This window comes from Atractosteus spatula, chromosome 2, assembly GCF_055471065.1.
Source record: "Atractosteus spatula isolate fAtrSpa1 chromosome 2, fAtrSpa1.hap1, whole genome shotgun sequence".
NCBI classification, from domain to species: Eukaryota; Metazoa; Chordata; class Actinopteri; order Semionotiformes; family Lepisosteidae; genus Atractosteus; species Atractosteus spatula.
In genome coordinates, this window is record NC_142707.1 from 62677770 (window position 1) to 62704046 (window position 26277).

Here is a 26277-nt window from a genome sequence, read left to right on the forward strand (position 1 = left end):
CTTGAAGGAGAAAATGCATTGCTAAGTTTTTTAAACAGGTGCGGGACAGATTTTGTGTTTGTAAGCCCATGGCCAGGGGCAGGGCCGTCTGGCCCAGATACAGAACATGCCAGCCCATGTGCAATGTTGGGCCCTATAACCCCAGAGAATCTTTGCCAAAACAAATAATAGAGCTGATCCTATTATGGGACGACCCACAGTTGCACTGCCGGCCCTGAAGCAATTACCTTGGGAGTTTTTAATTTAATTTCAGATGGATCAAAATACATTTCCTGTAAACCTTGACAAAGATCAGCCTCTTTTATATGCTAAATGACAAGAATACAGATGCCATAATCTAGTGGCTTTGGACTCAGAAAAGGGGATATTGAAAAGTAAAGACACATACCAGGAGGCATCACTGAATTATGCTGGAATTCTTCCAGAGCACGTTTTAGCCGCTCAATATCCTGAAGCAGTACAAGGGATTTGAGCTGATATAGCAGTGCCACTTGTGCAGCAGGGACTGCTCCAGTGGCAAGGCTTTTCAGAAAGCTCTGAGGAACCTCGGTCCTGGAAGCTGCAGCTGTACCTAGATCAATATGAACAGAACACAGATTTACTTAATGTAATTGAAAAAATAATTATTTTTTCCAGTAATGAACTGTTATGGGTGCATTACTGAAACTGAAATGTAGAATCACCTACACTATATATTTCAGCAGTTTACAATTTATTCCAGCCTATTTTAAATTAGTAAAATACCTTAAAAATGTACAGATAAAAGGCCATGTATAAAGCCATGTAGATCTTTATCAATTTTAAAAAGCAGCATAATTTTCTTTGCAACTAGAAATATGTGGCTGTATCAATGAGACTACGATTTTCTTTATGACATTAAATGTTTTTTAAAGTACAATTGTTTAAGTAAAAAATTTCGAGATATATTCCAGTTTAAATTCAGTAAATTCCTGATGTGTTTGTAATGTTCACTTTCACCAACCCCATCAATCAAGCCTGTTTGCAGGTCAAGAAAATGTCACAGTACATACTGTGGTGGTGCATACATTATCTTTTAATGAGGATACAGCATATTAACGAGAGTCTAACTAGAGAATTATATAATCTATGCATTCATTCTCTAAACAAAGATATTGAATGTAGATTCAGCTCCCATTTGTTATGCATGTATATTTTAGCACTTGTTAATATTAAATTGCATTTGCTACAAATATATCTAGTTATAAGGTAGATCACATTCACTTTAAATTAACTGTACTGCTCCTTCTAGGTTGGCAATTTTAAGTAGTTTGCAAATTAGGTTTGCAATATGTCTCCTTCAGTCCAGGTTTATCATAGAAATAAGAAACTGTAGGGGTTTGAGTGCTTATCTCTACCATACTCCATTTAAAATTCACTCCGATATACCCTTACTACTAGAGTCTTTTCTTTTTTTAACCATTTCCTACCAGTTCTTTTATATGTTAAATTTGGGGAGCAAACATCAGTTATTGTGAGACATTTTATCAAGTGTTTTGAAAGCCTAAGTAACTTATAACAGAAAGAAGCCATATTACTCTGCAACTCACAACTGGCAACCCACTGAAGCTAAGCAGGTGTGAGCCTGGTCAGTACCTGGATGGGAGACCTCCTGGGAAAAAAACTAAGGTTGCTGCTGGAAGAGATGTTAGTGGGGCCAGCAGGGGGCGCTCAACCTGCAGTCCATGTGGGTCCTAATGCCCCAGTATAGTGACGGGGACACTATACTGTAAACAGGCGCCATCCTTCGGATGAGACATAAAACCAAGGTCCTTACTTTCGGTGATCATTAAAAATCCCAGGGCGTTTCTCGAAAAGAGTAGGGGTGTAACCCTGGTGTCCTGGCCAAATTTCCCCATTGGCTCTTACCAATCATGGCCTCCTAATAATCCCCATCTATGAATTGGCTTCATTACTCTGCTCTCCTCCCCACTGATAGCTGATGTGTGGCGAGTGTTCTGGCGCACTACGGCTGCCGTCACATCATCCAGGTGGGGATGCACATTGGTGGTGGTGGAGGGGATCCCCATTAGCTGTAAAGCGCTTTGAGTAGAGTGTCCAGAAAAGCGCTATATAGGTGTAAGCCATTATTAATTATTATAAGAAACTCATTATCTAACTTAGCTGTAACCTACACTATGAGGTAGGTCTTTAAGGTTATTTAGAGAAGACTGTCCTTATCTGTCTTTGCTGGCTAATGCTGCTATTCTGCAGCATGGGTAGCTAGGAACACTCAAATAAAACCCTAAAAAATCTTAAATTTACTACTACGAGAACTAAAATCTATTTAATGTCCAATTCCAAAACGAATGTGTGCTCTTTTAGGTTCAGATTCAGAAATGCTCAAAAATGGAATGTTAAGTGACTCATTTTTCTATTTACACATCCAATCTGAAGATATGCCGTTTATTGAATTTTTCACTGAAGTAATCCATTTGGAATTGGAGGTCAGGCAGCTGATGTTAAACTTACTTTAAATGGTAATAATACAAACAGTAAGTTATTTCATAACAGCATAGTGAATCTGTTCAGAATTACATTCACCTGAGAAAAATGAAATCAGAAATCCCTGAGGTGAAGCAATACACAGCAATCAGTGTCACACTAGAATAGGAAATATTTGCTGGACAGACTGTTAGCCTATAAGAGGTGAACCTTATGGGCTAACAGTCCATGCCGATTGTCACAAACAAGGCACAACAGCTTGATCTAGGGCACAAGGGTGTCAATCTGCAAAGGAAACCTACACCCGCTCCAAAGTTTGAGAGTCCAGAGTCCTAGTTGGTATACCATGCTCATCCTGTCTGTACAGAATTAAATTCCTACAGTTAAAAACTATATTCTAAACTATTTATATTATCAGAGTTTATCCAACACTTTTTTTACTAGTTTCTTTATTTGCAAGATGTCTGTACAGGTTTGCTTTAGCTTTTTTCTGGACAATGAGACGAGATGAAAAAAAGTCATCGCAGAAAATAATTCACCCGGCAGTGCTGGGTCAATACTGAAGCTGTGTTAGGCTTTATTTCCCCCCCAACCTTCTCCAGGGAAACTTCAAGTCACTTACTAACCTAATGGGCAGCGTAAAATTCTGAAAAATCCCGCCTCTGGATGATTTCTCTCAGGAACAAGGTACTGTATGAAAACATCTACACCTCCAGACAGTTTAGGGAGGTAAATGTTCCTGGATAAAAAAAGAAAAGCAAAACTTACGGTCAGTGAAATAGATCTCCTGTGTTGCCTGTAAGAAGTCAAGAACATCTGCTGCCTGCTTCCCACTCAACTCCTCCTCCTCCCCGAGGGTGCCGCCCTCTTCTGGCCGGTACGTAAACTCGACGGCCGCTGTCCGGGGTATCAGCCCCAGAGACCGGAGCTCCTCCTTCCGACGCCTTTTCTTCAGCTTTCGCTTTTTGTTTCTGCTCAGGCTTGCATCCCTCTCCTCCTCGTGTGGGGACCCTGGCGGGTTTTCCGGCTCCGGGGTGGGTGTGGCAGCGTGCTCAGCCCGTTCCTCCCCAGCGACTCCGCTGGATGGGTTCTCAGTTTTCCTCTTCCTTCTCCTTGGTCTTCTCCCGGTGCTGGTCTGAGGAGCATCCTCTTTTGACAAAGGGGGGGGGGGGGGGGAACGGGACTGTGATCAAAATAAGCAGCTTCAGCACTTCACTGGACAAGAGAGAAAGTACTGTATGCATCTTGGTGCTCTGATTTTCCATTTGGATTGTGCTCATCTACTCAGCTTTAGAGTGGTGTTAAACCCGCATCTGTACTCCTGATCTAAAAAAAATAGTCTGTTAAGAACAAAAGGAATTAACTTTCTGACATAACCTAAAAACAAAATCCATAGAATCCGTTTAATAATTTTTATGCCATATCGCACATCCTCTTATGATGTACCTTGTTTAGTTTTATATATAGACATTTTATGATCCCATAAAAGGACAAATATCGAGGACTTTAGCCAACGCTGTCTTTTACCAGTATTTCCCATCAAGAACCCACTCTAGCTGAAAATCAGTTAAGGGACAGGAGGATAAACAGAAAATGCCATCTTTTACTACCACCCAAGCAAAGGCATGAGAACATTACTGATTTGGGGAGGTGGTCAATTTAGCCACTTAAAGAACAATTCTAAAATTTAGTTATGTACTATATTGATAAGAAGATCATAAAATGTTGGAAGAAACTTTAATTGAATGATTCATAACTGGAACATTAGTTGCAAGGCAATTTAGGTAAAATTTTGCCTTTACAAAATGAAATAGTTTTCAACATCCTGCCACCACAGCATTTCACACAAGTCTGTGTGGAAGACGACTTATGTACAGTTCATGTACAGTTCCTTGTGCGTACCAACACTGTTTTTCCCATGCTCACTCCTGCAAGGGGTGCTGAAGAACATGCTCGAATCAGCGGCAGAGCCTCTACCAGACCCCTCAATCGGCCTGTTGCCTGAGTGACTATGTACTCTGGCAGGAGATCTGTTCAACCTGAGCTTATTTAACCATCACCACTGTCTCATGGGGAGCTGGCTATTAAAGACCAGTCTGGTGTTCAGTCTTGCTCCCTAAATCTTGGTGTTCTAAGTCTTTTTCTACTTTTGGATTTTGGACCTTGCTTCACTTTGACCTCGCTTTTGGATTCCCCTTGTGTTTTGTCTCTGAGGAGTACTTGGCTATGAACTATGCTTGTATTTTGACCGCGCTCCTGTTACTTCCCTTGGACTGCTTGCCACTCCAGTCTGCCTGCCTGCATCTGGGCTCTTCCAGCACAGCCCTGAGACCCTGCTTTCACTCAGGTATGAGCAATTTTAGCACAGAACATCACCTGACTCTGACTGCATTCTGACTAGGATTAAGTCAACAGCTTCTGGCAGGTGAGCACCCAGTTCACCCATAGACTCTCAACAGCAGAAGTCTGATTCAGTGTGAAAGTCCTGCTGTTTGGCCACTTAAATAGTGAAGATGTTTAGGATTACACTTGAACATCTCCAGAAAATGCTGTCCCGTCTTACTACATTAAGTTCATCTTTTAATTAGGAAATGCTCCTCAATTGAAATCTGAAAACCAGATTGCTATCAAGCAAATAAAAAAAAACTAATATGGGGCAACAAGATTTTAAACATTATCACCCTTAAAGTGAGCTGCAAAACTACTGGTTTTCAACTTACAGTAGATCAAATTTTCAGAAAGTTTAAGAAAGATGGCAAAGAATCTATTCTTATTTTTTGGTGGTCTATGAATTTTTCATAGAATCAATACTTTTTGATAACCTAGTACTGCACTCAACCAGAATCCAAGTGAGACGCTTAGAACTGATCTAAAATCACAACCAAACTTTACCTTTTAGGAACCCAGATAAAAACTGTAATCGAACTTTATCTAAATAAAGTAGGGAAACGCAGTTACAGGGTTGGATTTTGATTCCCTCACAGACAGAAGTAGAACGGGCCGGTAATTTACATCCTATAGTCAACAACCAAGAAGCAATCAGTGGGCCTCATCTCACCTGATGTACAGCGTCTTGATCATTACCCAGATCTGAAATGGAAGGAATGTTTACAGAACAGTACGTTTACTGCCCACAGTAACAACACGACTTGGGTGTGCACTGGCGGAGTTAATGTACTACAAAAACAACTGAATGCCAAGTTGTTAATAATATTTTATATGTTGTACCAGGTATTTGCATTACGATTTGCATAGTTTGATTTTAACTGTTAATGTTTGATCTTCTTGTCTGATGTTTTGCTCTTCTTTTGTGTTTATAGATGAATTTTATGTTTGTGTGTCTTAAGTGTTTCATGTTAAATGTATTTTTTGTGATGGGGGGGGGGGGGATTTAAAACAAGCTAGCTTCCACTCTTATTGCACAATAAAGTCAATCTAATCTAACATAAGGACAGGATTAATACTATGAATGGAAATGGTGCCTGTTCAATTTAGAGGCACGTGACAATCTCTGGGCCACAATGGAAGCTTTTGCAACAGCCAATATATAAAACACAATGACGTGAAGCAGCACAGAGGTTATATGCTTCCTTTTCCTGTGTTTTACTTTTTTTATTTATGGTAATTTGCACCTAAATATAAACACCACAAACTACACATAGAAAGCAACTCCATTGAAGCATATTATTAAAGTACACAGATACTTCTCAGTTAGAAATCCTGATCTCTTATTTAACCAGAAATTGGGATTTTCTGGCAGAAAAAGTACTTTATTTGGACATGACTGGAAAATATGAGATAATATTAAAAACACAAATGGTACAATACCCTCAAAATGTGCCTGTGATTCTTAGGAAGGAATTACATTTGTCCTCTGTGAGCCCCACATATCCAAGATGTTTGAAGGCAGAAATCCATAAATTGCTTTGTTTATTCCAAATTAGCTCATAGCTGTCAATCATTTAGACTTAAGTGCACAAGCAGCATCCTCCCACACACTGAGGAAGGATTGTGAATCAAAAGGAGAATGGAGCTGTTCAGCATTCATTGATAAAGCCGAGAAATCAAGGCAGCAGCTGTGAAGCGCTACCTTACCTAGGTGAGGAAGCAGGCTTGCTGCTTGGATGCATGCTATTTTTCCCATAAAATGCATATCCAGGAAATGACCCCCCACAAGATGTACAGTATTTTTTTTCATATGTTTACAGAACATATTAAAGAAGAGTGAAGAATATCGGAGGGGCATGAGACTCCTGGCTGAGCGACTCCAACACCCCAGATGTAACAATATCCCAGCACAACAGAGTACACCATCACTGGCATACAAAGGCTTGCTTAGGTAAAAGAAAGGAATGCTCTTAATTTTAATGAACAAAATTTGTATTATCCCTATGCCATATGAAACGATTCCCGTCTCGCATGTCAGCTCTGTGGAGCTGTGGCATATGAACGTGCAGGTGCTCTAGTCCTGCTGAAAACATTAACTGTGATGCTACGCCAGCATACTTAGGGACTCCAGACTGGCCAAATACAGAAAAGGATCATAATAATTAAAATGTTATATTATCATCATTAAGAGGGACTGTAAAGTATACATAAGATCTGTTTTATGCCTTTAATGGCTGTCGTTGAATAAATCCGATGACTGGATACAAATTCACCTAATCAAAACCTAAGAAAATATTTGCTTTGACAGACTATGACCCCAACCTAAAGACTGCAATAGACTATTTCAAACTTACTCTTGTAGTAAAGACATACTACTACCAGATCTTCAAAGAGCAATAGAAAAAAATAAATAGGCCAGAGCTCATTTAAGAAAATAAAAATTAATTATTGTGGGCACCATGCATGTCATGTCTCTAAAGTAATTATAATTATAGGGCAATAAAGCAGAATATATGGTTCCAAGATTGCATACCGGCTGACAATTTCTCTGAATTCTACTCACCCCACAAAGCATTGACGCATATTTTCCTTTACAATAGTGTTCTTTAACAACTTTTGATGCTACTGTGTATTATTCCAGTGTAAAACTACATGCTTGTCTAGCTAAGTCAAACATTGGAGGAGCCAGAAATTTGTTTAAAATCTGTCTGTACGTTTGTTGTCTACCTGTACTTCAGTAGAACTGACCTATACCTGAAACCAATCTATATGTCATAATTACAAAAATTACCGTTACAATTAATTATTCCTGCGTTTTAACAGCACTGACAGCTTTCTTATTGAAATGATTTCCAATATGAAAATGCTAATGATAAAAATTAACCAAGAAAAAGCAACTTAAGTGACTGGTGACTTTATAAACATCAACGTTTTCTAACCACTTTATTCCAATACAGGATACCCTATCCCAGCACACAACAGGTGCAAGACAGGAGGTGTTGACTATTCCTCAGTTTCATCAAATGCAATTTACTCTCCTAAAATCAGGTTATTGTAGTGGAAATGTTATTGGCATCTAAACTAATGCCCTTTCACCACAAAAAATAATATAATATGTACATCGATAACTCTAAAGATTGTATACTTCAAGGACAGTTTAAATATTTCAGTGAAGATATGTATGATTTAATGGTGCTATAAGAAAAATATATGTAGGCTTACAGATGTCTAGCCTTGGCTGTACAAAACAGACATTTACAGTAAAACAGAAAGCATTATCTTTCTCAAATACAATCTTTGTGCTTTAATGAAGCTTGGAACTCAAAAGGTCTTAGGTATTAAGACCTATGAACTGGCTTCATTACTCTGCTTCCCACCTATGAACTGGCTTCATTACTCTGCTCCCCACTGATAGCGGATGTGTGGTGAGCGTTCTGGCGCACTATGGCTGCTGTCGCATCATCCAGGTGGGGCTGCACATTGGTGGTGGTGGAGGGGAGTCCCCATTACCCGTAAAGTGCTTTGAGTGGAGTGTCCAGAAAAGCGCTATATAAGTGTAATCAATTATTATTATTATTATTAAGGCCCTTGTGTCAATACATAGAAAAAAAAAGTTAGGAGTTGGGTACATCAGACTTTGGAACTACTCCCCAGTAGAGAGTACACTTCACATGTTGCCTTGGTGGCTGAGTGAATGAAATACATTTGTACGTGATAGCTGTTCAGCATCTCATTTATACACATTCAGCACCAAATGGATAATTGCACACCTCATCAAACCAGCACTAAAACTGGCACTGACAGATATCTAACTCAGCAGACTCTGCAGCAGGGGCCCAGAATTGAGGTGACTCAAGAAAAGGTTATACACTTTCTGAGGGATGAAGATTAAAAACACACTAATGAGATAGTCAAGTAGGGGTATGCTACTACCCCCTGGGCTGCACAAGATCAGCAGAAAACAGAAACAGTGAAAAGATCAGGCTCAGCAAAAGAAAGCACTTCATGCCTTTCCAAGAACCCATACTGCTTTGAAAACCTTCAGATCTCAGATGTATTTTTAACAAACACAAAAGAACACAGCTGGAATACACCCAAAGTTCAAATTTCTTTAACTGAACAACAATGTCTACATTTTTAATATGAAGAGACATCTTAGACTAGATGAGAAAGCTAACTTCACTCATGTCTTTTAGGCACATTCCTATCCAGGTTTTCAGAATTATGTTTTTGTTACCATTCAGTGACAGAGCTGCAGCGTCTATCTCGTATCTTGAGAGGGTGTTTGGAAGCTGCATATAAATTTCAAGACGGGGAGGAAACATTTTTAGCGTTTCATACAATTAAGTCAACCTCTGATATGACTTCGTCTGCTAGATTAACCAGGGAACACTCCTGCACAGCTCGGTCTTTGCCCTGCGACCTGACACCTCCCTGCTGGCCAGCCGAAAAGTACAGATCAGGAGAAAGCTTCTATAGTTTGCAAACAGATCGTATCTGAATGGCATACGTTCTTGCAACAAAGTTGCATAAAAGGTAACTTGTTGAGCCAGGGATAACTAGTGACTGAACACTGGAGACCATTCTGAATTTTGACAATAGAAAAGAACAACATTTTGAAAGTAACTGCAGCCAATTAAGGGCTATGATGAATGTGCGTCTGGATAACAGAAAACAAATTTATTTTATTGCATTATACCATACTACATTTTTCTCAGGTTTTCTCAACTTTTTAGTTACCGCCTAGAACTATGGCCGCATACATATTTGGTATTCCTCAAACTGATGACAACTAATCAGGACGTACTACAGGAAAAACAAACTCCTGTTATTAGAGCCTAACACTACAGGGCCATAATGCAAAGCCATAACCTAGAAATAATGGTTATGCCTTTTCTGCAGCAATACAATCAATTCCACGGCTAACCACACCACTAATGATTTGTCAAGGTTATTTTCTTCCACTTGTTCCATGCAATGTACAACCTCAGGCATGCTCCTTTGCATTCTCATAGTAGTCATCCATCCATTTTATTAAAACAATAGTAAAATGCCCTTTTATGTGAAGATGGCTATTATCATTGCAGCACATGCCATAGACTATCACCTCTAATACAGATTTGATGCGATTGTCTTCTTCTTCCACAGCTCAATTAAGCTTTGATGACTATTTTAAGCCTGATGTTTCAAGGACTCTGCTCAACCTGAATTGTCCTGAAACTGAAACCTTCCTAATATTTCTTTGGGTTTATACTGTATAGGCAAGTGCATTTGCAGACTGTCTTTGCAAGATTATAACCTTCTTACCAGCTGAGTTTCTCTCCGAATTTATGTCTTCTGGCTCACATTGTGCGACAGATCTTTCACCACCTGTTTTAAACTCATCAGGGGGAGGGCACACAGTGTATAGTCTCCTTTGCAGCAAAGGTTTTTTTTCTTCACCTCCTAGAAAACAGAAAAAAAAAACAACAACATTCATGTACTGGCTTTAGTCATAGTGTTGATAGCATAAAAGGTTCTATCAAACAAGGTTATTCCTATACATGTCTTTCTTATTCCTTCGTTGTTACAGAACTCCTGTTTCACTTTGAGGAATGCCTTCCAAATGATCTGTTCTTGTCTGCCATGATACATCACATAGGGATGCCACAAAAAATGAACACAAAAATTTAAACCTAGAGATGTAAACAGCAAATACAAGACGCTGAAGTGTTTTAATTGTACCCAATAATCTCCAGCTTGCATTGTAAATGCTCAGGTGTAGTAAAATTGAACATTTTCCACAATCAGATACTGTACAATAGCTGCATGTTTGCCTTCATACAGCCCATTTTACGGAACACAAAAATTCTTACCTTTTATAATGTTGCTGTTGGCTTTTAACTTCACGAGTGACTTTTCGTCCACAGGTCCAGGTGGGCTTCCCAGACCAGCGTTTTGCACATTCTTGGTCTTTGAAGAACACTGATAGAGTCTCTGCAAAACCTTTTCCTGGAACACTGAGAAAAATATTTAAATAAATAATGTTAAATGTTCAACATCTCTCAACGATCAGGGTTGAGGGAGTATGGTGCAAGCTATCCATGCTGTTAAAGCTGATAAACTGGCTTTTTTCAAGAAATAGCAGGATGAGATCCTTGTTTCAATGAGCTCCTAATTACCAAACAGATCAGATGGCCTCCTCTAGTTTGTAACCGTTTTTTTATCCTCTTAGTATTCGGAAAATACAATACATAAGAATTGTATGCAGATTGGGAGAGATTTGTCTAGTCATATTAAGCACTTTCCTATGGTTTATGAGTTTCACACTATTTTTTCTGACCGTTTTTAACTATGTTGGGTGTTTCTCATGCTTTTCTGTGAATCACTTTCTAATTAAGCTGCAGATGCTGCACAGACAAAAAAAATAATCAACACTGGACTGTCAAATTAAGCAACCGAACGTTGCATTAAATCAATTCCACTTTTAACAACTTGTGCTTATGGCATGCTGCACTAGTACGTAAGTGGCTGAGATAAAAGCTTTACTAATAGACGGCAAGGTTTCCCTGCAGGAAAAAGCTTAGGCCTGGAGGTAATCTCTCACAGACAGCAAAGGGACACTTAACATTACCTTCTGACTCCCACCTATCTATCCAACAGCTAGATTACCGTACTAGTTTATAAAGCAAATAGTTACTTTATTATTATAACTAAAATAATATCTTGGACAGGACATTATTTTAACACAGCAACTAGTTTGATTATATAAGATTCATCAATGATGTAGGTATCATCAAAAATGAATGTAAAGTACAGGCCATTCATTACACTACCTTATTTTGCTTTAACTGTCATTACCACCACGTGCATATACAGATGCAGCCATTCAAAGTGCGTGGTACATACTCGCACTGCACGCAACTACCTACGTCATACCGCGGTACGTGATTGGCTGGCCAAAATGACCGACAGGGGCACTCGTGGTGCATTGGTCGGTAGTGAAAAGATTTAATCATTTAATCTTTTCACTGTGCACGTTTTAATCCGCTTAGTACTGAATATATGGAATTTTACAACTAAAGGGAAATTTTAGTAGCTGAGCATAAAAAGAAGAGGAGCATAACGCATCTGAAAGTCTTAAACGATATTAATTTAGGAACATAAACATATTATGTAAACTGTACTGTATATGGCTGGTATTGGTAATTTAAAGAAAAAATACACACCAGTATTCCATTTCTCCCTAAACATTTTAAGCATCAAAGTCTTACATGTGGTTATTTCGGAAACGTTTTTACGTGCTCCTTCTGACCATATTACTGTACGTTTATATACTTTGTGAGAAAAGTGATAGTTTTAAGCTTTTCTGAGAATACGCTCGTTATCAGAGTAAACGAAAGCATACTTTTAGAATTTGATTAATAGGGAATATAATATGGAATCGCGTATCTATAGAAATTATACATTATATTTATATAATATATAATATTTTGTATTATAAAACACTTTCAAGCTGTGTTCTGTGTGTTAAATGTTCCTTCTTCATTATGTTTACCCAGAGCAGAAGATTCATTCTGATGCCCTGTCTCTCATGGCCCTTCTAGAGTTAAGGAAACAGCTGTTTCTACCCATTGTTTTTGTTTTTATTATTTTATGATTTTATTTAGTTGTAACATTATCATCAAATGCATTTTAATTAACCTTATCTCTCACATATAAACCAGTTATAAGAAAGAAAAGTCCATAATTAAACAGCCCCGTCATAGCTAAGGTTTGATAATGCTTAAAGATACATTCTGTATTTGTAAATCTGAAAGAGGCTTGTACACAGGCGGAGAGGAGAGTGACAAAGCACACAGTGTGAAATTCAGTTCTTACGGTCTTGCAAGTGTATTTGACCTATTAATAAATTCTCAGAAATGTATAGAAATGAAATATAATACATATTCCCGCGATATGCACACGTGAATTTAAAGAATGGCATCTTGGTTATCTTATTTGGATTTTTGAAAACTTTGTTTTTGACACCGATTTACCGACCAAGGCATGAGACCATGAGATTTGGTACCAAGGCATGCCACTTGAGAACTATGCAATTATTTACCACCACAGCTGGTGGCTGGCAAGTGATCTTGCAGTGTCTTTCTACAAAACAGTGTTTCAGTCTGGATTCTTGTGTACAATATCTCAGCAGCCCGTCTGGCCTGTATTCAACAGTGGGAAACCCTGTATTGTGATCTCACCTTAAGAATTTCAGTACTTACAGATATTCAGTCTCTGTCCAGTTGGAGCACAAAAACTGATTACAAATGAGAGGTAGTCACTTCTCACAACTAGCCTGCTTTTATAGTAGCTAATTGATAAAAGGGTATCAGCTTTGACAATATAGCTAGGCAGTTTTTTCCATATTCACACAACCAATTGTGTAAAATGTGTCTCCCGTTCTCATTCTTTACTTCTGTTGACAGGACCTACTTTGTCAAAGTTGTTAAATCAGTATGATTCACTAGTAAGATGGACAAACTTGCTTCCTTAGTATGGAATAGTGGACTGGTTTAGATTGTCTTGTGGAGTGTTTCTGCCATATGTGTGGAGGTTTTCCCATCTGACTCCTCTCTGCTGCCTAGGACTGGTATTCACAAGAGATTTTACAAAGGGTGAACTGGGACACTCGCTTGTCATTTGAAGGAGATGTAAGTGAGATGCAGGTCTTTCATTCACAGGCTTGTTTTTTTCCCCCAAAATTAGTCAATCAAAATGTAAAAAAATGCCTGGTATTTTTTTACATTAGCAGAACTTTGGTAGCAAAGTAGCAGAACTTTGCACATTTGAAAGATACAGAATTGAAATGGGTTCCAGACTATTAAACACCTTTTATAGCTGGGGCAGAATATTTATGAAACTAGTAAAAAAATGTTGACAACCTAACACTGCAAACGTGCAAACTGGTAATTCCATGAAAAAGATGGACACCAAGATCTAGATGTGAATTTGGCAGGTCCAAAGCTTAAAAATTCAGTGAATGCTAGTTTCCCCTGAATTGCTGTACTCCAGCACAGAAAAGACACTTACAAGGTTCAGGAAGATATAGCCAAAATAATTGAAAAAGGATAAAAAAGATGCAAAAAACAGCTCAGCTGTCACCATTTAAATGACTGGTTGACAGTGGCATAGATGCCTCTAAAAGAAACTTCTATCGTGAACACAGGCAATGTACAATTTCAACACTTTGTCAGGACAATTCAGGAAATACAATATGAATTTCAAGTACCTAATTTCGTTGTTAGGAAAACCAAAATGCAGATTTAGAACATGGGATTCTATCTATTCCAAAACCAAGGTCTGCTGGATTCTCATCCAATACAAAGGAAGTACTGGAAAACAAAGTGAGCACAATGATACCAAGGGGGAAAAAAAACTGCATATCCATTTTTGATGGAGAGAAAAAAAGTCTATGCTCAGAAATGGCACATAACATAATTTAAAGGAGATTTACCTCCATAGTGTGTGTGTGATGGAACAAGCAACACTCACTCTATATGCATTAATACCACATGCCAAAACATCAAGCTAATGGATTGGTGAAAGACTCCAATAGAGCAACTACTGGAAGCAACTCCTCTTGCCTACTATCACTGTCCAGCTGCTATTGTTTGGAATCCTTCTCTTCCATTTCAAAGCAGTTTGGACATCCATACAGTACCATTAATGAGATACAACACAAACAATGAATATCAACTGAGAGATCAATATTGTAAACACTGCAGACTAGTGATGAGACTTTGGCTGAATTCAGTGAAGAGACACCACAACACAAAGCAAAAGTCATCATTTTAAAAGCAAATAAAACAGTCCCTTAAAAACCAAGTGAGTATGTGGTCTTAGTGATTTCTGAGATGTTCTGCTTTATTCTTCAAGATACAGCACATAGTTTTCATTGGTGTAAATATCAGGCAAATATGCTTCGATTTACCTGCTACTATAAACATAGCAATCATCTCGAAAATTAGTGTCACTGTGATTTCAGACAATATGCAACACGACAGTATGACCCTACACCTCTTTCTTTAAAATGAAACGGAATTACCAATTATTTATTTGCTGGATGCCCAACAATGTTGCATGATGAACTGTTTTTCACATCTCTGCTGATTGTGCTAAATCTAACATGAAGGAGAGAATGAGGAAGTGATGGCAGACTTTAAAGCTCACCTTTGAGCCACGTTGCTTTTAACACGTCACAAACTACACTGCCTCTCGAAGGAGGGTCAGTGCCAATTAGATTTAGAAGAATTTTATTTTCCCCAAGAGACACCACTCTCCAACCCATTCTGGCTAGAGATGGTAAGAGAACCAAACCAGGGTGTGATGCTGAATGTAAGGACCGATTCTATAAAACATCTTGCAGAACAGATAAGTGAGGAAAGGAACTTTTGCCAAAGGAGGAAAGGAGAGCCTGCAAGTTAAGAAAACCCTGGGTGACTAATCCCACCCTCGCTAAGCAGCACCCAGAGGACTGTGTGCAGCTGCTTGAGGAATATCATACAGAGTCAGCTAGTTACAACACTGAGGTTCATACCCACGATACCTAGATGTCAGAGCTCAGCCTCTTCATGGGTGTGTGAGAACTATTCAGCTTCCACAGTCCTCTTTAAGCATCTCTGTGAACTGCTGCAATATTTTACTGCTCAAATTGGGAAATGTGACATTCTAAAAACCGCTAAAACTTGGCCAACTTGTATCAATCTGAACAAGATTTCTGAATGATTTTTTTGAAGGCCAAGCAACAATCCTATGCAAAGTTAATCAAATACGTACACCATGGTGTTGAGGGAACTAGAAAGGGAACTACTACGAAAGGGAGTCTTGAGCAGTCTTACGTTGGCTCAACATGAACTTGTGGAAAAGAGAATATACCTGTCATAATATTCATGTTTTCCACAGTGCAAGACTGCAAAAATAAATGTGAAAAGCAAACAGTCACATGTAATTGGGATTAGAAAATGCCAGACACTCAAAAGTTATCCTATATGTACATGTCACCGCATAAAAAAACAAAACTTAAGCAGCTGGTGAAGGCATATTGAAACTTTTAAAGCTTTTAAAGACAACAGAGTTGTCATAATAGAATACGATGGGAAACCAATACTTGGCTGTTGGATGTTATATACAACACAATCAAAATAAAAGCTTCCTTCATCCAGCTGGACCTGCTTTTTCATTCTTATATGTCAGGTTAGATATTCTAAGTGATATCTGGGGATCACATCTTGACAGGACTGCAAACAGTCTAAAGCACATGTTGAGCAGATGTAGCAATGTCTTCAAAAAAGCCTGGTGAAGTACAGAACCTTCAGGATGAAGATGAGATGGTCCACCCAAAATCAGATTAATTTCAGATGGAATGGCCCCAATAACTCGTGGTACGGGGAGTGCCGCCAGGTGGTACGCCATATGACCCTGGAACTTTGTTGTGTGCACTGAAAAATCGGGACGGGTTTTCATATTTTCTATTTTAATACGTGTCGAATACAAAGTCTACGTACTATGATACAGCGCGCGCCAATACTTGAGTGGACACAGAGCTACAATGTGATTCTATACCATTGTACAGGAATGTGTGCTCTATAGGAACTATAGGAAAGGGGCCAGTTGTATTTGTATGTGAGCACAGGAAAGCGTGACAAATAACAGAAAAATATTTAAGAACTGTTCTAGGTTAATTTGAGAAAAATACACCGAGCGTCTCCGTGTTTGGCTCCCATGTGCATGAAATAAAAACTTTTTAACTTCTGAGACAGACTCCTGAAACGGAAACAGGGAAAAATACAAGCTTGTGGATTCCTAAAGCAGGTAAGCCCCACACTATTTTTGAAGAACCTTCAAAATTTACTGCTGGGAAAAGAGCTGACACATATTGTCTGTGGAGAAAAAGCTGCTAAACAGCTCGACCTGCTGCCCCCTTTGAAAGACACAGTCACTCATAGAATTATTGATATGGTGGATGATATCAAAAGTACGCTCACAGAGCGCGTTAAGATGAGCAGCTGCTTTTCACTTTTCATTAGACGAGTCTATAGATGCCTTTGATTTGGCCAATTTGCTCGTTTACGTTAGATACAAGTTTGAGGGCACATCCCATGAGGACTTTCTGTTCTGTAAGCCGCTACCAACAGGAACTACAGGAGAGCACATATTTCAGCTTCTGGATGAATTTATCGAAGAGAATGGCATCAACTGGAAAAAATGCGTCTGTGTGTGTACAGACGTTGTTAGAGCGATGACAAGCCGATACAACGGTGTAGCTGCACGAATTAGAGAGGTTGCTCCAGAAATGAATGGACGCATTGCAACATTCACCGCGAGACCTTTACCGTCAAGAAAATGCCTGACAATTTAAAATCTGTTAGACTCTGTTGTGAATTGTATCAAGGCTCGACCAATGAATTCACATCTGCTTTGCTCAACTAAACAGGCTCACCCCTCTCACAGAAATGGTGGTTTTTTATTGTTTATTTTCAATTGTTGTTGTTCCTGTTTTTTTTTCTGTAAAGCGCTTTAAAGGTGGCTTCTCAAAGGCGCTATATCAAATAAAGTTTATTATAATATTTATTATATGTGTATGTGAGTGTGTGCGCGCACGTGCACTTGTGTTGGTCATTGAGAATTTCTGGGGTTCCTATGAGAAGATGACTTGTAGGTGGTACTTGGATGCTTTGGTTTGATCAGGGGTGGTACTTGGTCCAAAAAGTTTGAGAACCACTGCGCTAAGGAATATCCTGTCAAAGTTGTCCATCCTGTGTAGTTATACCTAGTTAGCCTCAAATCTATTGTCAAAACTTGCAATGAAAAGATCCTTGTCACAATCAGGATAGGCAGATAATACCGCATACATGAACCGATCTCATTCGCGCTTGTCCCCCCCTTTAATTTGCAGTAAATAATTACGAGTAAAGGTCAATAAAATTTCAATCTTGAATATTCAGCCTACATTTTTAAACAAAGATATGCCAAGCGATGCAAACTAATCAATCCATGTTTTTTTTAGATAATGCCAACAAATACACTGGGTAAATACACATCATAAAACAACTAATGCTCTTTCACAGTTTCTGAACATCAGCTTCAGCAGCTGCCTCTCTAGTAAATCAGTGTTGAAACTGTCAGCTGCTGGCTTCTTCAATGGCTACAAACATACAAGTCCATTAGGACCATGTCTTTACTGTAGTTCTGGCCAAGAAATATTATTATTATTATTATTAATTGCTTACACTTATATAGCGCTTTTCTGGACACTCCACTCAAAGCGCTTTACAGGTAATGAGGACTCCCCTCCACCACCACCAATTTGCAGCATCCACCTGAGTGATGCAACGGCAGCCATAGTGCGCCAGAACGCTCACCACACACCAGCTATTAGTGGGGAGGAGAGCAGAGTAATGAAGCTAATTCATAGATGGGGATTATTAGGAGGCCATGATTGGTAAGGCAATCTCATGTAAGCAACAGTCATGCACCTTGTACTACTTGCAGAACCCTAAAAAAAGTATACTACCCTTCCTATCTCTGTAAACTCAGATTTTCAGACACATTGTATGTTCATCTCTTCCTGCCTCTAAGGACTGCCATTTATTAAATCGGTCTCTGAACACACTAAATCAACAGACCAGATCATCTGCTGAAATTCTGTTACTAAGCAACATGAATATGCTACAGTAGGTGGCTTGTCTACACAAACCGGCTGTCCGGTTTTGAATCACATTCAAGAAATTTTCACCTTGTCAACATAACATTTTCACTGGCTGTAGCTCTCATCTGCAGACCTCTTATCGAGGGGCACAGCAGTGATTCCAGGCGAGTCCAGGAAAACAAGGCTGGAGTGAAAGTACATAGAGTACAGTTGTGATTAAATGATGACTGCTGAAGATCGCACACTCTATAGTGCCTTGGAATCATTCGATAATGTACTTAGAGTGCTCAACATGTTCTGTCATCCAAAACGACGGAATTTTCTTAGTCCATGTTGCAATGACACAGGAATTATTCATTGTGCACTGAACAGCTGTATAGTGGTAGTAGGGACACTAAGCCAGGTGGGTGCTACATTTCATTGATAGATAAAGGGGGTCCCTTCCTATATTTGAAGCACTTTGGGACCATTTGGGATGAAAGGGAAGGATGCAAGGAATTATTATCATGACCGCGCATTCTAAATCTACATTTTGTTAAGTGAGCAGAACACATTGAAGTACCCTTGAAGCTAAATAACTCAGATATGGGTGTTTAGGTACACCTACTGTATATTTGATGCCCTCAACAGAAAAAATGGACTGAAAATAATACATGAATACAGGAGGGGTGAACAAACATGTTTTTGTTTTCTTCTGATGTAACAAATAAGAAAGGACAAATCAGCCCATTTAGACATTTTGCTTAAAAAAAAGATATTTTACATAGAGGGTGATTGGGTTTGTAAGACATTGAGAATATGCAGTTATATTAAATGTTAAATGATGCTGAACAGCATCGTGCACTATAGTACAACAGCAATAATAATTTTTAATGGTAAATTATCAGGCATTTGTTGGCAGCATGTTGGCGCAGTAGTGAGCATTGTTGCCTTCTCGTGCTGGGGCTCTAGGTTCAATTCCTGGGGAGCTATCGGCATGGAGTTTATGTTCACCCGGCTTTCCTCTGGGTGCTCCGGTTTAATCCCACAGTCCAAAGACATACTGGTAGGTTAAACGGCTTCTGGGAAAACTGGCCCTGGTGTGTGTGTGTGTGTGTGTGTGCCCTGTGATGGACAGGTGTCCACTGTGTACCCTGCCTTGCGCCCGTTGCTTGCCGGGATAGGCTCCGGCTCTCCCGCGACCATGAATAGGATGAAACGGGTAGAAAACGCAAGGACGTTGGCTAAGCTGGCCGGAGGCAGCTCCTGTTTCCTTAGCTGACCGCATGGTAGGCAACAAAAAACGTACATCGAGAGGTGCACATAAAATAACAGCTTTTAAAAACAAACTGCAGCTGAACAGCGCCACAGGTCGCTTCTCCATTCCTGCTGATAAATGCAGTTCAATAGTAGTCTGACAATTAAAGACTGACGAACAGCCCGATAAGGGGAGTAACATTTATACAAAAGTGCCATCAAGTAACAAAGTTTGAATCCAAAAATCATCCTCAGTTCAATACCGTAAACTTAACTAGGATGTTGGCAACTATTAATATAAAAGAGGAAAACAGATTCGATTCCTTGAATTGAGGGAGTCATGTCCTAGGTGTTATTTTAGACAAAATATAACATGTGTCACTGTATATTCTTTAACTTGAACTGCGTGTCACACACAACGCTTAAAAGACGCTCTGGATCGGCATCCTCAGACACGTGATTTATTTTTAAAGCTGCGAAAACATACAATCAAATGCAGTTTCGGCTCGAGATTCAGCTCGCTGAACATTTCTCCGCCGTAACGCAGCAAGCATCACGCCGATGTCTCCTTACCTTCTTTCCTCTTATTGGACATTTCACCACACTCGTCCGTGTCATGCTTAAGAGAGCTTCACTCTGCCCGCCGCGCAACTTTCCCCGTGCTTCCCTCTTTCTGGCGCCGCCATTGAAATCCTTCCGGACGCTTCCCCCCTCCTCCGTCACTCGCTTTCTATGCAAAGGTCCTATTGGGTCATTTTCAAAGCGCCGCCTCGTTTAAAACAGCCGCAGGACTGAGCGAAACGACACCCTTTCGCGACTGGACCTTATCAAAATGGCGCCCGTGACGCTCCGGCTCTCTCTCTCCGCTGTTAACGCTCCAGCACCAACTTTCTTGACATGCGCAGAGCAAGCCAGCTGTGGAGTGGGGTTTGACAGCGGCGCATGGAAACCGCGACGGGAATATCAAATACCTACCAGCGCAACAGCATCAGTACCAGCGCATATCGAATTATACATTGCACTGTCCCAAAACTTGACTGGTGACCTCAACATGTAAAAAGGATCTTTTATCCAGGAATTCACTAGAATGTCAGCGCTGAAGAAGGTATTTTTTTTTGTAAATATTATTGTTAATTATGTATTACAAATACCTGTAGAAAAACTCAGGGGGGTGGGTTGCATGAAACTCGGATTCCAGTCATGGCTGTTGAATTTGCAGAAAATGTGGAAAAAAAGTACCGGATGCTTTTGGAAATTAAAGCTGACAACGTGTTCAACGGGAAATATATGTTTAATTACTACAGTTATTTTTTCTCGCATTCGCATGGGTGTTGCTGGATGTATCGTGAATGGAGAAAGGTGTCAAAATAATAGCTAGTTCACTCATTTCCGAACTAACAGCTTAAAATGAACTTAAATGTAAAATGGAAACACGCACTTCAGTAGAAGTTGAGAAAAAAATAAATATTTTTGCTACTTTTTTCGAAAGAGACCTTGAAACAGTGCACTAAAATAAAGACTCGTGCTAAGTAAAAGCATCTTTTCAGCAGTTATTGTAGTAATGCTGTAGTAATGCTGACAGTGACTGCGGTGCGTATTTCAGTGAATTAGTTTATTATTATTGTGCTGAAGTCACAATGCAGGTTTACGGAATCATTGAGATCTTCCCCCAAGCTACTGTCAAAAGCCTGTGTTCACTGTGTCAGTCTCGAGAGTGGGATTCATTTTGCGTTACCTGTGATGCATGATTTAGTTGCACCTGTAGTTGTATGAATGGCTGCTTTGCAACTTTGTGTTACAACCATTGAAAGAGCATTTCGGTTTCAATGAAGCATGTGTTTAGTTTGCATTGAATGGATTCGGTTGGTTTAAAAACAGCCATTTGAGGTCTTGACGTTGAAGAATGAATGATTTCACAACCCAGGTCCACAGGCAAAACTCTCCTTTGTATTAAGTGATTCAGTAGAGTTTGATTTGTGATAAGGGCTGATTTTCAAAACTGTTCAGTACCGTGCTTTCTCGTGCAGTGTGATTATACTTAGCTGAGGATGGCAGTATTGGTTAAATAGCTTTCAGATTCTAGCTGAGAATGCACACTGTAGATGTTACATAATACTGTAGCATTAGAAATATGGTAACGTATATAGAGTGGAGATTGCATTATTTGGTGGTCAAGATGAGTTAACCAATTCAAGCTACAGGTAGGTGTATAAAATATATAATATATTAAATGCACACTTAGATGCAGATATGATCTAAGTGCCAGCTAGCTAATACCCAGAATCCCACATGGCAAATCAAAATCCAATGCATCACACTTGTACTTGTAAACCACTGTATGTGCAAATGATGTCTGAAAAAGAATGCCAGAGAAAAGAGTAATAAGACAGAAAGGCTGTATCAATGAGTGTACTGGTTTTGCCATTTTGGAGCTAAAGGAACAATGCTTGTTGTTTTATGTGATTGTAGAATATAATGTATACTGTATATAGTATATGCCCTTTTTGTGAACTGAATGAATCATAGTATCTAACAGGGTATGGAAATGAGTATTAAAGCATCCATCCATCTATACATTAATGTAATTTCTAATTCTCTAAAATATTTTGCATGTAGTATGGAACTGTCACCATCTAAATATAAAAATAACCTTCACACAGCATGATAGCTTATAGTGTACAGTAGTTTCTTGGAATTTATTGGTGCAGTTAAGAAATATGCTGTGTTTATGTGTTTTGAAGTTAACAACAAATACATTATGGTTTTAAAGGGTTCTGTACTGGGTGTTTGCAAGACTCCATTAGGAATGTTAAGTATGTAAATCTCATTAAATATGACTTAATTTTTAAACATAGACATTGCACTTAAAATATAAAAGAATGCCCCTGCAAACCCCCGTATAATGCCCTGATCCTAAATTAATTCAAAATGCAAACATGTATAAGCTTCATAGAGAAGAGACAGAAACATTAGGGAGGCTTCATGAAATTGCAATTAATGAAATTGGTAAGCAGACCTAGTGAAATAACATGGACTAGTGTGTAAAAGCTGCAATTGTATGTGTTTTAGATATTTTTGTGTATTGGATTGTAGCATTTTGTTTTAAAGGACTAGCTGTATGAACATAAATATTAATGTGAATTAGAATGTATAGTTATGGTAATGCACAAGACAGTTACGTGCTGTTGGATAAGCATTAGATCTACATGAGTAGAAAACAACCTCTCCCTTTCTTCTCAAAGATGAGAAACACTGTAAATTCTCATACGCTGTGCTGTTTGAATGGTGCAGAGATGAATGAGGCTCATACACACTTCTTTTCTTCACTTGGATGTTTAGTCCTTCTACTGAATAATTGTGTTCTGACAGCAGTTTTTCTCTGAGCTTTACAATGGCTGATCATCAACAAAACCCTAATTAGAAGAAAAGGGAAATTTAAGGTAGTTGTCATTCTTAATTAACTTAAATCTTACCTTGCACGTAGCCAGATTGGTTAGGTTTTGCTGTACAACATTTAATTTTCCGTGCTCGGATGGCATGGATCCATGGTATACATCAGTACACACAAAAAAACTAAAATTATTTTTTGTGTGAAATTCGTTTAAAGATTCCTTCCTCAGTCATTATTGATCTATGCTACAATGGCTCAGCTTGCTGCTTTCAAATACATCTATTATTAAGCTGGTAGGTTAAGGACACTAAAAATGTTGCCACAAGCTCATAATGATATCATACCCTACAATAGTGTATAATAGCATACAGTACATACTTGCTCGATTTTAAAAATACTGTGTTCCTCAATATTATTAACCATGACTGGAAAAATAATTCTGCAATGGTCTGAGGAATCAGGAGAGACTGAATCTGTTGTCAATTACTTTTTGCATTCTGCTGCTATGTTTTATTGTGCCAAGGCAAAGACAGGTGGCTTTAATTCCTTTTATACTTCAGTGTACGTACTGTGTGTGAGTCACCTAAGGTTAAGCTGTTATGTCACACACGGATTTGTGATTTTTCTTCCCATAATTGCACAGAAATGAATGCTGATAAATTTCTACATTAAGTGTACTTCAGTATACTGCATTTACTAAGTGTTGACTTAACCTTATTGTTATTGCCACTTTTCATGTACTGTAGAATATGTTCTCTCTTTCTTTGCAAATGTTGTTGCAGTGCTGGTAAAAAGTTTGTGAAGCCCTAAGTACTAAAGCTTCACATATTTCACATATTTGAAGCCTAAGATGTTATTAAATCTTAATCTAAATCCAAATAATAAATAAAGTTCATTTGATGAAAAAACTACACAAAACATGATACTCTTTCAACATTTAATAATTATAATAATGGTCCTAATGCCCTGGTATAGTGGGGACACTATACTGTAGTGGGTGTTGTCTTTCGGATGAGACGTTAAACTGAGGTCCTGATTCACAGTGTTCATTAAAGATCCCCGGGAATGTCTTGATAAGAATAGGGAGTTATCCCGGTGTCTGGGCCACCACCACCAATGTGCAGCATCCACCTGGATGATGCGAAGGCAGCCATAGTGTGCCAGTGCGCTCACCACACACCAGCTATCAGTGGGCAGGAGAACAAAGTGATGAAGCCAATTTATAGATGGGGATTATTAGGAAGCCATGATTGGTAAAGACCAGGGGGAAATTTGGCCAGGATACCAAGGTAACACTCCTACTGTTTTCGAGAAACACCCTGGAATTTTTAATGACCACAGAGAGTCAGATGAATTACATCTCATCTGATGGACGGCACCTTTTGTTTTACAGTATAGTGTCCCCGTCACTATACTGGTGCATTAGGACCCACACTGACCACAGGGTGAGCATCCCCTGCTGCCCCCACTAACACCTCTTCCAACAGCAACCTTAGTTTTTCCCAGGAGGTCTCCCATCCAGGTACTGACCAGGCTCACACCTGCTGAGCTTTGAGTGGGTTGCTAGTTGTGAGCTGCAGGGTGATGTAGCTGCTGGCTAAGAAATTTGCCTCCCCATTGGGGAATCGAACCCCGGTCTCCCATGTGACAGGCGGGGATACTTACCACTATACCAACAAATGATGCAGCATTCAATATCCATGTGTGGCAAAATATGTGAATGTTTAGATTCAGTAACGGGTGGCACCCCCTTGAGCAGGAATGACTGCAGCTAAACATTTCCTGTAACTGTTTGTCACGCCTGTTTTGGCCCATTCCTCCTTACACAACTCCTTCAGATCTGTGACAATTTGAGAGCTGCCTTGAACATGAACGTCTCACTTCAGGTCCCTTTGACTGGACTTTGACTAGAGTGTTTGACTGGAGTGTCGCAGAATGCAGAATTTATATTCTGTTCCTCTAGAATCTTCTGATACAATGCAGAATTCATGGCTCTCTCAATGATGGCAAGACTTCCAGGTCCTGAAGTAGCAAAGCAGCTCCAAGCCATCACACTCCCACTATCCTGCGTGACTGTTAGAATGAGGTTCTTCTGTTCAAAAGCCGAGTTTGGCTTTTGCCAAACATAACAATGCTCATTGAGGCCAAAGAGTTCTACCTTTAACTCATCTGGCTAGAGGACATTGTTCCAGAAGGCTTGTGGATCATCTATGTGCTCTTTAGTGGACTTCAGATGAGCAGCAACGTTCATTTTGGAGAGCAGTGGTCTTCGCCTTGCAGTCCTTCTATTCTTGTTCTTTCATTTTCTGTTGAGTCATGAACAGCCACATTAGCTAAGGTGAGAGTGGTCTGAAATTCCTTGATTGTTACTCTGGGGATATTTGTAACTTAGTTCATGATTTTCCACTTTTCTCTTGGGGAGATTGTAGTAGGACGCCTGCTCCTGGTAAGAGTGACTGTTGTATTGACATTTTTCCATTTATCTGTCAGTGGAATGGTAGAATCCTAAATACTTAGGAATGGTTTTATAACCCATCCTTGACTGATGAGATTCAATAACTTTTCCTGAGGTCCTCAGGGCTTTTCTTAGATTGTGGCCTGACTTGTTTCCACACACCTGTATGGTGAAGACCAAACTCACAATATTTCTGATCTTTATACAGGATGGCGCCTTCCAAATTTAGTCCCCAAGAGCTACTAAATTATTTAAACTCTTAATTCTAATCCTTCCCTTAACTGAGCTAATGAAACTAGGGTTTGCTTAATTTTTCACATGCTCTTCATCTAAATTACTTAATTAATTCATGTTTAATTCATACATCATTTTGTTTTAAGAGTCATGGAATTGATTACTGTAAACCCTGTTGGAGATTTACTTAAAGACTGTTTATGACTCAGGAAGGCTATCATGGTAAACCTATGAAATTTCCATATTTATCTGTGGAATTCACAAGCTTTTTTCTCAGCACCATTTTCCCTTTAATATTAATTCGCTTAAAATTATTGAGGAAACAAAGTTATGAAATGAAGATTTTAGAATGGTTATATCTCCCTTATTCTTAAAATATTTGGTAAATATTTCATCAGTATGATACAATAGCCAAGCTTGCAAGGAACAAAATGTGTC

General features: G+C 39.1%; 1 protein-coding gene across 1 annotated transcript in view; it reads right to left on the reverse strand.

Annotated features, from left to right (window-relative positions):
- erich1 (glutamate rich 1) overlaps window positions 1-20593 on the reverse strand; it is a 33421-nt gene extending 12828 nt beyond the window's left edge. Inside the window, exons 1-5 of the mRNA XM_088909412.1 lie at window positions 20333-20593; window positions 10707-10850; window positions 10159-10296; window positions 3232-3612; window positions 389-571 (exon numbers count right to left, since the gene is read on the reverse strand). Of these exons, the coding sequence (XP_088765538.1) occupies window positions 389-571; window positions 3232-3612; window positions 10159-10296; window positions 10707-10850; window positions 20333-20354 (868 nt within the window). The 5' untranslated portion in view covers window positions 20355-20593. The remainder of the gene's footprint in view (window positions 1-388; window positions 572-3231; window positions 3613-10158; window positions 10297-10706; window positions 10851-20332) is intronic.
- Window positions 20594-26277: the final 5684 nt, after the last annotated feature.